Source organism: Ictalurus furcatus, chromosome 17 (genome assembly GCF_023375685.1).
Source record: "Ictalurus furcatus strain D&B chromosome 17, Billie_1.0, whole genome shotgun sequence".
Classification (NCBI taxonomy): Eukaryota; Metazoa; Chordata; class Actinopteri; order Siluriformes; family Ictaluridae; genus Ictalurus; species Ictalurus furcatus.
The window spans coordinates 26,034,623-26,049,172 of record NC_071271.1 but is presented as its reverse complement, the minus strand read 5'-3'; the positions used below and the strand labels follow the sequence as shown (position 1 = coordinate 26,049,172).

General features: G+C 38.2%; 1 protein-coding gene across 1 annotated transcript; it reads right to left on the bottom strand.

The window, feature by feature from the left end:
• Positions 1 to 10,038: 10,038 nt before the first annotated feature.
• Positions 10,039 to 12,914, bottom strand: LOC128621222 (zona pellucida sperm-binding protein 4). The gene is made up of 8 exons (XM_053646829.1): positions 11,604 to 12,914; positions 11,338 to 11,525; positions 11,157 to 11,254; positions 10,929 to 11,086; positions 10,648 to 10,840; positions 10,420 to 10,567; positions 10,275 to 10,350; positions 10,039 to 10,198 (listed from the first exon to the last, which is right to left on the bottom strand). The coding sequence occupies exons 1-8, from the start codon at positions 11,881 to 11,883 to the stop codon at positions 10,116 to 10,118; spliced, it is 1,224 nt and encodes a 407-aa protein (XP_053502804.1). The 5' UTR covers positions 11,884 to 12,914; the 3' UTR covers positions 10,039 to 10,115.
• Between the last annotated feature and the right edge of the window lie 1,636 nt (positions 12,915 to 14,550).

The following is a 14,550-nucleotide window of genomic DNA, read 5'->3' as shown; positions in this document are numbered from 1 at the left end:
TTTTTTTGTGTGTGTGTGTGGCATGCTAAATGGCTCATTTTGTGTGTAATTGGTGTGTGTGTGTGTGTGTGTGTGTGAGAGAGAGAGAGAGAGAATGAGAGCCCTATTCCTTTGTATGCCTGTGTGTGTGTGTGTGTGTGTGTTTGTGTGTTTGTATATCTTTATGATTCAAATAAACAAACCTGACCCGACCCCAGCAGCCATCCAGACACCATACACACCTTATAACCACTCTAACAGATGACAAAATAGTAATACAGATAAAATAATCTATAAACAGGTAAGCATTATTAATGGAATTTCAGCAGGACATCCCCCTGATCTCTCTCTCTCTAGCTGCCCCCACCCGAATTCCACCGAAATAATATCCTGGTATATTGATGACATTTTGAACCTATTCAGTTTTTACACTTTCCTACACACTTCAAAGAACAATCGCTGCATGACAACCATATTCATTTCTCACTGGACATTATTCAATTTAAATATTTTCTTAATGTTCATTTGAAAAAGAACCCACACTATTCTGTATAATATACAAAAATATATTACTATAGAAAAAAATTAGAACGAGCACATTAATCTAATCTAATCTAATATTTATTCAGTGTGCAAGTAAAAAATATATATATTAAATTGAACACTTAACAACACGCAACACATCATTAAGACTGCAATATAACTGAGATCCATGAATATGATCTCTGAATACATTCTGTAAAGCTTAATTAAAAAAAAAAAAAAAAGTAGAAATCCGAGTCCCTCTCCAGAGTAAAATAAAGGAGCCGTGACATTCTTCCAGCTCGGGGCGGTGTTTTAATCTTACACCATGTGACAGGCCGGAAAGCTCTGCATCTTAAATCAAACTCCAAATTGAATTTGATCTGATAGATTCAAAATAATAATGTTCTTAAAAAAAATCAAACAGAGAAATCAGAAGGGGTTATAATCAACAATCAGGCAGACAGGATGTCACCCCCACTGCAGTCAACTGGGGTTCTGTTTCGGAAGCCATTCTAAAATCTTGTCTAAAAACAAAATGTAGAAAATGGAAGAGTGTAGCTGAGGGAATGGAGAACATTCATAATACACGTTGCAGTTAATACAGGGTGGGGGGTGGGGGGTGGGGGGGTCAATATTTATGATCTTCAGTCTGAATCTAAGAATCTGGGGTTGAACATCTCAGATCTTCAGTTACAATCCTGAGGATCGTAGTTTCACTGTGGTTACAGTGTCCCCTCCCCCTCAGCAGTCATTTATATACATTTAAATATCTCCCTCACACACACACACACACATACATACACATCCCCCCTCACACACACACACACACACACACATACATACACACACATCCCCCTTCACACACACACACACACACATTCCCCCTCACACACATACACACACACACACATATACACACATATACACACACACACATTCCCCCTCACACACACACACACACACACACACACATTCCCCATCACACACACACACACACATACAAACACATCCCCCCTCACACACACACACACACACACATTCTCCCTCACACACATACACACACACATACACGTACACACATATACACACACACACATTCCCCCTCACACACACACACACACACACACACATTCCCCATCACACACACACAGACACACACATACACACACACCTTCCCCATAACACACACACATTCCCCATCACACACACACACACACATTCCCCCTCACACACACGCACACATTCCCATCACACACACTCTCACACACATACACACACATACATACATACACATATACACACACACACTCACACATTCCGCATCACACACACACATACACACACACACAAATACACACATTCCGCATCACACACACACACACACACACACACACACACACACACACACCCTTCCCCCACTGTAACATGCATTAAAAAATAAAGTCTGCAACCACCAACACTAACGCACACACGCGCACACACACACACAAACACCATCTGATTAGACACAGAAACATACAATATATTTGTAAATATTTTTTAATAGACACATGCAGTGCTTATAGACATGTAGAAGTGCATAGACACATAAACGTATACACATAGATACGTATTTACATTTATACATACATACAGCGTACAACAGATGTGTGTATGTATATGCATGTATATCTATATCTATCTATCTATCTTTATATATATATGTACAGGTAAATAAATGCATATAGATATGCATAAGCATATGGATACATTTATATAATACTAAATGTGTTTCAGTTGATCTGTTTTATTCATTTTGTATAATGCATTAGAGAAGAACAATTCACTGCTGTAAAGTGTGTAGAAGCTGCAGGTGAGAGTTCATCGCCATCATGTACACTACAAACAATTAATTTTATTATATTCTTCATTCTTTATATTCTGCTCCCTCTCTTGTTCTTCACATCTTCCACAGCACATGCAATAACACTTCCACCTACACACACACACGCACACACACACACACACAAACACACACTAATATACATGCCTATTTCTCCGCCGATGAATGTCAAGCAGTGTACATTGAATACATTTGCACTTTTATTGCTCAGGGGCCGTGATTTCTAAACCATAACGCTCATCATTATTTAATGCCTAACTATTTATTTTTGCATTTCTAAAGCCGATTTTTTTCCATGCATTTGATGTATATCTCATTAGTTTAAATATGAATATATGCATTGTTTCTTTCTGCATAAACTGGTAGCCAATTTGAAATCACAAACCGCTAAGTAAAGATTCATAGCATGTCGCATCCGCGTTATTTTTACTTTCAGTTACAATATAATGCAAATGATTTATTATTTTCCTGATCTAGTACTCTAAGTGAGTGCCTCCTAATACATCATAGCCAAAACCTATCCCAATGTATGAAGTCATGACTAAAACCTCTGCTCATACACCATAACCAAAACTCCACCCCATACATAACATCATAACCAAAACTCCACCCACATTACATCATAACCAAAACTCCACCCACATTACATCATAACCAAAACTCCACCCCATACATAACATCATAACCAAAACTCCACCCAATACTTAACATCATAACCAAAACACCACCCCATACATCATAACCAAAACACCACCCCATACATTACATCATAACCAAAACACCACCCCATACATTACATCATAACCAAAACTCCACCCAATACTTAACATCATAACCAAAACACCACCCCATACATCATAACCAAAACTCCACCCCATACATTACATTATAACCAAAACACCACCCCATACATTACATAACCAAAACTCCACCCCATACATTACATCATAACCAAAACTCCACCCCATACATTACATCATAACCAAAACACCACCCCATACATTACATAACCAAAACTCCACCCCATACATTACATCATAACCAAAACTCCACCCAATACATTACATCATAACCAAAACTCCACCCCATACATTACATCATAACCAAAACTCCACCCAATACATTACATCATAACCAAAACTCCACCCCATACATTACATTATAACCAAAACTCCACCCCATACATTACATCATAACCAAAACACCACCCCATACATTACATAACCAAAACTCCACCCCATACATTACATCATAACCAAAACTCCACCCAATACATTACATCATAACCAAAACTCCACCCCATACATTACATCATAACCAAAACTCCACCCAATACATAACATCATAACCAAAACTCCACCCACATTACATCATAAACAAAACTCCGCCCAATACATTACATCATAACCAAAACACCACCCCATACATTACATTATAACCAAAACTCCACCCAATACATTACATCATAACCAAAACACCACCCCATACATTACATAACCAAAACTCCACCCCATACATTACATCATAACCAAAACTCCACCCAATACATTACATCATAACCAAAACACCACCCCATACATTACATTATAACCAAAACTCCACCCAATACATTACATCATAACCAAAACACCACCCCATACATTACATCATAACCAAAACTCCACCCCATACATTACATCATAACCAAAACTCCACCCCATACATTACATCATAACCAAAACTCCACCCAATACATAACATCATAACCAAAACTCCACCCACATTACATCATAAACAAAACTCCGCCCAATACATTACATCATAACCAAAACACCACCCCATACATTACATTATAACCAAAACTCCACCCAATACATTACATCATAACCAAAACACCACCCCATACATTACATAACCAAAACTCCACCCCATACATTACATCATAACCAAAACTCCACCCAATACATTACATCATAACCAAAACACCACCCCATACATTACATAACCAAAACTCCACCCCATACATTACATCATAACCAAAACTCCACCCAATACATTACATCATAACCAAAACTCCACCCCATACATTACATTATAACCAAAACTCCACCCCATACATTACATCATAACCAAAACACCACCCCATACATTACATAACCAAAACTCCACCCCATACATTACATCATAACCAAAACTCCACCCAATACATTACATCATAACCAAAACTCCACCCCATACATTACATCATAACCAAAACTCCACCCAATACATAACATCATAACCAAAACTCCACCCACATTACATCATAAACAAAACTCCGCCCAATACATTACATCATAACCAAAACACCACCCCATACATTACATTATAACCAAAACTCCACCCAATACATTACATCATAACCAAAACACCACCCCATACATTACATAACCAAAACTCCACCCCATACATTACATCATAACCAAAACTCCACCCAATACATTACATCATAACCAAAACACCACCCCATACATTACATTATAACCAAAACTCCACCCAATACATTACATCATAACCAAAACACCACCCCATACATTACATCATAACCAAAACTCCACCCCATACATTACATCATAACCAAAACTCCACCCCATACATTACATCATAACCAAAACTCCACCCAATACATAACATCATAACCAAAACTCCACCCACATTACATCATAAACAAAACTCCGCCCAATACATTACATCATAACCAAAACACCACCCCATACATTACATTATAACCAAAACTCCACCCAATACATTACATCATAACCAAAACACCACCCCATACATTACATAACCAAAACTCCACCCCATACATTACATCATAACCAAAACTCCACCCAATACATTACATCATAACCAAAACACCACCCCATACATTACATAACCAAAACTCCACCCCATACATTACATCATAACCAAAACTCCACCCAATACATCTTAACACCTTTAAGATACCCATCAGAATGCTTCTTTGAACACTTCAACTAAAACCTGGTTTATTTTAATAAAATTATCTGTCTATACAGTTTTGTCTTTCATACTGATCAAAATGCTGTGAGCACACACACACACACACACACACACACACACACACACACAGCACTTCACACTTTAACTTCAGCAGTACTAATACAATGCTGTAAATGTAAATGCCATCCACAGTACCATCCATTTCACTCTTTCACTTCTCTGTTCATTTTTTTCTGTTCACATTTATTTGTATTATAGCTAAAACACCATATCATATAAATAAAACTATCATACGCACCTTGGAGTGTCCTGTGTATGATTTATTAAACCCGTGTCAACTAATTTAACCCTTACAATGCAGACATCAGGTCACCGGCCTCATTTCACTCCTTGACTGTTTAGTTTCTGTTCAGCCCCCAAACGCCTACACCTTCCACAACTGTCTTCTTCTGAACAGTTTTCAAATAGCCAAAGTGTACATTCATTAAAGAAATAAGTAAGTAAATAAACAAGCAAGCAAATGAATGAATACCAATATCTGTCTTTGTGGTAAATAATTACATACATGATAAAAGTAAATAAATGAGAAAACAACACTGTGAGAGTGTCACACCGTCGTCCCAGTTTAGGTTAGATATGAGTTCCAGGTTGCAAAAACGGAGCAATTGGTGAATCAGCCGTGCAGTTATTTAAAGGTTAACCGTTTCTCTCGTAAGAACTCTCATGAGTACATATGTGTGTTCAGCGTCTCAAATATCCATTGATATTGAAAGGTTAATAGAACAGAAGTGTCTTTATACATTTGAGCAATACTGTATATTGCTGCTTAACTAAATGTCAGCATTGCTCAAATGTCCAGAATTTCTTTTGGTGATATTACTTTATGATTAACTCATAAAATAAAAGATAAAGAGACTTTCCTCTAAGACCAAATAAGCTCTGTGTTCTTGTTTCCGGGAGGAATTCTGCTCAGAGTGTGTTTGTTAAACTGTGTAATGGAAGCAGATAACAGGAACTCATCAGTGCATTTCTGTTTAATAATAGTAATAATAATAAAAAGTCCAAGCTCAGTTATTATGCTGGTGAATGTCATGAAGCCTTGCTAGTGTTTTTCATCTGGCTCTTGTGCCATTGTATGGAGATTAACAGCCTTTTAAAAAAAACTGCTGACATGGCTTTGACCACATAAAAGCATGCTGTTATACACATTAGCAGTCAGCACTAGCGTAGGAGGATCTGAATCTGAACAGAACTCTGGTCTCTTTTCCACTGTGGTTTTTTACATCTCTATTCCTATCATCATCACCATCTTTATCACAACCACAGTGTTTGGAAATAATGAATCACACCAACACCTCAAACCGATAAAGAACAGGACATCCTGCCCCCATTTCATATTCTTCCTCCTCCCCTGTCTTTATTTCTATTTATCTATAGGGGGAAAAACATCTAACACCTCCTCCTACACTGTTGTTTTATTTTATTTAACCTTTATTCGTTTTTATAAAAGAAGCCTAGCCATGTGGGCAGTCTTACGGCTGGCAGATAGAAATTACATTTTCAAGTAAAATGTTCAAACGGTTAGGGGTCTTGCTTAAAAGCTACTTGCTTTTGAGACGTAAAACTACAACCTACCAATAACTCAACTGCCAGCACGGAGAATTAAGCATGCAGTACAAAATATAATCATGAGGAATTAAATCTGAAGCTTCATAATAAAATATAACCAGTACATAGAGGCAATGAACCAATCCCAGGAATCCAAGGGGTCGAAAAAATACTGAGAAGTTATGTTTAAGTGAAAGGATAGATACAGTAACATGTCAAAAGTGGAAGTAAAAAATGGAACTGTCCAGCCAAAATGTGTACTCAATTAAAGAAGAAAAAAAAAAATTGGTGTACCTTTCATTGTAAATGTACTCAAATATTAAAAATGTAAACGTAAATGTTTTTAACCAAGGGAATTAAGTCCATTATGTTTTCATGTGAAAAGTGAATATTACTTATCTAAAACTATTATAATTGTTGTTGGTGGTCGTATGCAGGAGTAACGCTTCATAGTTTGTTAATGAATTAATCAGTCCAAGTAAAATACAGTATCATGTAAGTAACCAATGTTTACCATTAGCTAGAATTTGACTCACTCCCTAGCTAATTTGTATTAGCTGATACTGGAATCAATGCTAATCTACTCTGGCATTAGCAAAGAAAACAGGCTAATATAGCTAGGACTAAGATTGAGACTTGGTCTAAATCCTAAATATTAAATGGAAGACTGCTTTTTAGCTGGAGGGCTTTGTAAGACAAAATTCTGACCCCTGCTCAAGTACTGTGACGTGAAATTATTCAGTGGCTTGTAGGTCATTTTGTAATGTTATTAATCATTGCAGCGTTGTACTGGGAGCCAGTGCAGTGTGGATAAGATAGGGGTGATGTGGTCATATCTTCTGGTTCTAGTAAGGACTGCATTCAGGAGGGTATTCCAGAAAGCAAGGTTAACTTAACGTTACATAAACCCTGAACTCTAGGTTGATTAATCCAAACAATGCTGGGATTTTCAGTTCCAGAACACCTGTGAGGAGTAAGTTCAATCAACCTCCTATTGGTAACTCAGAGTTAATGTGCGTGTACGGTGAATATATAAAGATAACGTCACTGGATCACCGATTTCAGGAGTCACCATGGAAACCCAGGGTGAGAAAAGGTGAGCTGCATACTTTAGCCAAGCAGAAATAAAGGTTTTAATGCATGCTTATGAGGAATATAATCCATTTATAACAACAACAATAAGTAACTGCTGCATCAAACAGAGAGTTGGTTTGGAAAAAAGTAACGCATTGAGTAAGTGTGAGTTTATAAGTTCATAAATATCTGAAAAGTTTCCTTTCATTATGATGCAAAATTAAACATTGATCCTATAAGACCCGTGAGATCATATTTCATAAACTTCCTAAATTCTAACCTAACTAATTGGCCCAAACTTCTATGATAACTTTTCTCTCTGTTCTATATATCCACAGGAAGAAGGCGGAGGCCCGTAAAATGGCTGGGGGACCACCAGCACCTTCTCTCACTCCGGCTGAGGAGCTGCCACTATCCCTTAATCCAGGGGGTAGTTCCAGGGGGCAGTTCATCAGAGTCAGTTATCTCCCATGATATAAGTGGCTTGGTAAAATGTATATGCAGCATATTAGTACATAGACTTTAAAAAATATATATTTTTAAGTTTCCAGTGCTTTAAGTGATCTATCCTTAATTAAGCAAGACGACAAACACTTCCAGGGTCTAAAAAAGGAATTTTAAAATAACTCTTTATTGGCAATGTTTCACTTGTGTATTATGCATGTTTATTTTATTTTACTGCATATGGTGTGGACTGTAATCTTAATTGTAGTGCCCCTACTAGATGTTCCTTATGTCTTTGTATATTAGTTGTATTGGTTTGAGAATACACATTGAGCATCTGATTTAATATTCTTACTGTTGCTGATGGACACATCGTATTAATAAACCCTCCTGCAACAGCACGTCCTGCCTCAGGTGAAAGTGATTATTGTCTTCAGGTGTTGCTTCTGTTTGCTAGACCAAACATCATTAATAATTTGTACTGTAGGATGAAGATGAAGAGACCAGCTCTGCTGTGACAAAGGTACAAAATGAAGATGCTGGGACCCCCACAGAGGTATAACATAATACATTCCCCTTTTCTTTTTTTTAAAAAGATGTGATCATTAAAACATTGTCATTTTCCCTTTAAAAATTATGGCTGGGGATTCCTATGCAGAGGAGTATTTTTTTCTGTACAGAGGAGTTTGAAGTTGTCCTGATTAAAAACAATTGGTCTGTGTATATATTACAGACATTTATGATATCATATTGAATTATCATTGTCTTCCTAGCTGCCTGAAAAGGAGCTGTATAAGGTTCATCTTCAAATGCAAATTAGAAAAAGTGACCTGGAGATGGACCTTCTACAACTTCAAATGGAGGGAAAAAAGGTGAACATAAGGCCAGGCTTGAAACTGAACTGCTGAAGCACTGTCTAACATTAAGCAAAGTATTTGCCTGGTGATGATAGCCATTTATTGTTGAATGATAAGGTAATAAATACAAAAGTCTTTCAATTACAGGAGATAAAGAAACAATGAACCACACTTGGCTGTTCACTTTGTGCATTAGTCTTTTAATTAGACGTGATTTTGGCAGATCACATCTCGTAACACCCTGCAATCTCTAGTCCACTGGGTTCACTGGGGGTTCCTCTTGACTGTCTTCATAAAGAGTAGGGGACCTCAGAATATTCTGGCATTGAGTACAGACCCTGGCCCTTTTACTTCTGTGTTCATGATGAGGTGCGATTCATCACATTACCTAGTTAGTGGCAACCAGAAATAAGTGGCATTTAATTGCCTAAACTTTGATTCAGCATTTATCTTCAACCAAAAGTCTAATGTTCTTGTTGAATGTAAGGCAATGATTAGATGGTCAGGTGGGCACAGTTGTGGTTTGAGCAAAAGTCTTCAGGAAGGAAGAGCTCCAGGTACAAGGTCAGTTACCACTGGTTTAGAAGACAGGTATAGCATCAAAAGTAGCACTGATTTCAAGAAACTATGCAGAAAGGCACTAGGTCAGAAAGTAATAAGTGAACACTTCTACCCATTTCCAAACTAGACAACCTGGACACATTGTAGAGAAAGATAAGTCATGTAATTGCAGAGCAAAAACACCTTTATTTAACAGATTCATCCTAAACTTGGGTAAAGATAACTTCTCCACTCGACACTATGCCTGATGTGCTTGGAGAGCTCCCATCTGCTGCAACATCTCTTCCTGAGGAAGAATAAGAGAACCATGTCCAGAAGCCAGTCAAATGAAGAAACAGATAGTGTTAAGGTAGTCTACCTACTTCTTCTGGCACATGTCGGTTCACAGGAATCTCGGGCAGTTGGAAGACATACAGCTGTACTGCAGTGGATGTAGAGCTGAGGAAAGACAAAAAGCAGTCAAACCCATTTCATGTACAGAAGCATAAAGAGAATTCAAGCCTTTACCGTCTCATGCATTGGAGCCATAGAGTCTGGATCCACGAATGTGAACATCTTCAGGACAAAGCGTCTGTAATGGGTAGGGTATGCAAGTCCAGACATCCCATTAACTGGCATCAGCTTGGTCAAATAGCGGTCATCCTTATAGGGACACCTTTGGATTACACAAGGTCGTCACTTCCTGTTCAATACAGTCACGGGTTTACACAAGCAGAAGACCTGTGAAGAGCTTACCCATTCACCAGAAGGTCCCACTGGGGAAGGCTGTAGGGGTTAGGGGAAGCAGTCGCCCAACAGCCTCCCAAAGCCAGGACAATATTTGGATCAGTTCTTCCCACAATGCGCACTTCAACATACACTGGTTCCCTTAGAACCTTAGTCACAGGGTAGTCAGCAGCACTGTAGTACGAGGTATAGGCTACTTCATCTGTTGGGTGGCAGAGGGGGAAATCAAATCCTGTTCAAACCACTGACAAGTCAGACTGCATGCTAATATCCAGACAGAAGTTTCTCACCTTCCACACACCCCTTTGCAACACAGTGACCATTTCCTAGTCTTAGTTCTACTTGGAGTGGTCCAGAAGCAACAATGGAAGGAGGATCAGCATTGGCTGAAGGGTCAATAGCCAGAGTGGCTAAGCTAACACCTGAATATTTACACTGGAAGTAAAGCCTACAAAGGAAACACAGTAGATCAGTAAAAGCCTTAAAGAATCCACCCCCAGAAGTTTTATTTAACTTACTCATAGTGAGTGTCTCTGGTGATTGCACCTCGGGGTCCAACTCCAACTTCATAGGAAGAGAGCATCTTGTTTTCATAGGCCACATAGCCACCTTGTACCTGGATGGAGTGGAATAGCAGAGCTCACACTTTCTAAATATCTTAAGACTGAGCACCATCTATTCGGGAACAGTTAAACAAACCATCATGGTCGTCCCACAAGCGGTTACAGGAAACTGGTATATAGCAAAGGCTGTATTCGAGTCAACAGGACTACAGGGTCCAGTGTTTCCTCCCAACATGCTGATGGACTCCAAGCTTATCCTGGGAACTGTTGCATCTCTGGCCACCACCAGCACAAACTGGCCATCAAGGGTACACTGGACAGTCACTGGCAATACCAAAAGAGAAAGGAGTCAGTTAATCATTTTTACCACGAATCAAAAGTCAGCTAGAACTCCAATCTTACCCATTTTCCCATAATAGCACTGTTGGCCATCAAAACAGCAGTTTATACTGGTGCACTGATCACCGTTGATGCCAGGTTCTCCACAAGGAACCCTTTCATAATCTTGCACTTGGCATTTTGCAACCTGGCCAGGCACCTGTGGCTGTAAAGTGGGTTTCCCAGGAAGCTGAGGAGCTTGAGGTGGCATTTTCACAGCTTGTGGGGATGCAGGTGTACTGCTCACATAGTTGAAGACCAGAAAAAGCCCCACAAGTGCTAAACTTACCCTTGTATTTGCCATTGCTCCCAAACTGCACACACCAATATTAAGACAGTCAGCAACAGTGGCCTTTTATTGTGTCTTTCTCCTAATTGTATCTGGAGTCTCCGCCTACTCAACTAGTCATTAATAGTGTTCCAGCCGTGTCTCGTTAGCTGCGTTAATCACTGCATTCATTTTATTTGGTCGGAAACTTTCCTATATTTGCATGGAATTTGAAAAACAAGTAAACATTATCTACTTGTCTCACTTTAAGTGATCTTAAACAGACCTAAGATTTCCTTGAGGAAATATGTTAATCAGTGGAATCTTGGAGAGTTGATTACCACAGTTTTTTGATGTTTTTGTTCTGTCCTTAGGAAATTATTGGTTGTTGTTTACAAAAAGGGAAAAAAGTCTTAGATAAGTAATTATTCCCTGGGGTTTCAGTCATTACTGTTATTTACTTCTGATTAATTCATTTTCAATCTTCGTAGCATTAGTCATGCATATATGACCAGCAAACTTCCAGAGACTAAATGATGTTTTCAGCCTAACCGGTATAGTTGTTTTAAAAATTTAAATCATCTAATGGATTGCTAGATTAGTAAAAATATATATCTAATTTCACCCCCATTAAAACATGACTAACTTAATTTCATCAGTTGAAAATGTTTATTTTTAAATTTTAATATTTGAGTCAATTCAAAAATACTTTTTTTTGTAAATAATCAACCAGTATTTAAAAAATCAACAAGTTATTTTTTCCACTGTAAACCTGAAAGTTTTATCAAAGACTGCATCAAGCTGCACTTCAATTAGCCGCCATACACTGGATATATTACATTTCAATTTCAGTTGCAATGTTCCTTAGGAAATAAACCTGCAAAAAAAAATAAAAAAATTCCCAGCTCTTAAAATGCAATCATTCATCTTGTGGAAATTGCTGATTCTTGAACTGAGAGTGCGCAGTGTAGAAGCTTATTGCGCTTATTGGGTGAGACTTTTATTCAAAGTGACTTACCATCATGACAAGCTACAATATAAATGAGCAGTGGTTTAGCTCAAGCACCCAACAGTGGCAGCTTGGTGGTATTGGGATTTGATCTCGTAACCTTCTGATAAAGTTAAAGACAAAGATATTATCCAAAGATAATTTAAATAATAATAATTCCTCAGTGTGGTTTCACACAGAGTACAGTTGACTGTAGGATTGGTTTCATCTTGCTTAAGATGAAAGAGCATTTAGCTGCTTTCTTTAACATCTGCTTCACAGTTTTTCCACCACCTGACTAGTCAACATTCCCACAGCGGTGACTAATAAATGTATAGCTCAATTCGTCTATGCACACCATAACTTGTACCTATGAGTACATAACCTTGTCCAAAGTCATATCTGTGGTTCTTTTCCAATACTTGATGAGCTGAAACCAAGTTTAGATCAACAGATAGACTACAGTCAGTATCATACATATTATTAAGCTCTACCATTGTGTTTAATGGTTTTCTAGATCTTAGATAACCTAATGTTCTTCCTAAAGAAGACATGGTCTAGAGAAACACAGAGATATGAGAGAGAGAGAGAGAGAGAGAGAAGAGAGAGAAGAGAGAGAGTTCTCCAGCAAAGGGTTGTCAGACTGTATCAGTGTTATGCAGGATTTTTCATCTTCATAGAAGCACAATTCCCCGTGTTAACAGAACGAGAAGAAATATAGGTCTCCCTCTATCTAAATGAGAAATCAGTCATGTGAAGAGGAAGGAGGACAGCATGGCCCTCACAGGGATTTCAGTTTCTAAATAGTACATGCAATATCATAAAAAACATCAAATCTGCATCAGACTTTAAATGCTTCGGCAGCTATGAAAAGGTCGCAGCACATTTACATGGGTAGTGCTTCACGTCGCATGAAACAGTGCAGTATGAGTTTTGCAGAAAAGACTCATAAGTCTTTTTCAGTTTGCACGCAATCCAAAAACCCTGCAGTTGTGTCACTGCGTCTCTGTTTCTTTATAAAGATGAGAAGATTAGTGCAAACAAACAACTACGTAAATGAATTAAAATAGACGTTTTACGTGAAAATGACATGAAGAAATGTATGTTTAAAATAACAGGAGGCAGAAATAACCCAAACCCAGCTCTCTGAAGGACACGCACTTCTCGGTTTAATCAAGTGTGTGCTGAGTTGTGTGAGACAGTAGAGAAGTCTGACAGCTCTCTATTTTAATTCTGTAAAAGCAGCTTTGGCTGAAGTCTCCTCTCTTATGAAAGGTCTGAGCTCGGCTTCATTGATTGCACACTATGGGGTTTTTTTTCTCTCCCTTTTCCAATTTAAGATTTTGGGTTTGACTAAAGGACCTGATGATTTTCAAAAAGAGCAATCAATCTTGTTTCTGCAGAATCACACCATGATTCTATATCAGGGGTGTCTGACTTTATGCCTGCATTCAACATGATTTAATAAGTCTTATTTATAATAAATAACCAAGGCCTTGCTGATTTAATTCAGTGTGCCACTCTGCATGGTTTTGTCCCCACATGGTCCTGAGATCTGATTTATTCTTCCTTCTTAACCCTTAGTTGTGATGTGTGAAGCTGGGCGTAAACTGGCAGGGACTTTGACTAGGTAGGACACATTAGGAGGAAAGCGCTATCTACCCTCTTTTGCATACATGAGCTCACAGATCACCATGATTGGCTAGTGTCACTGT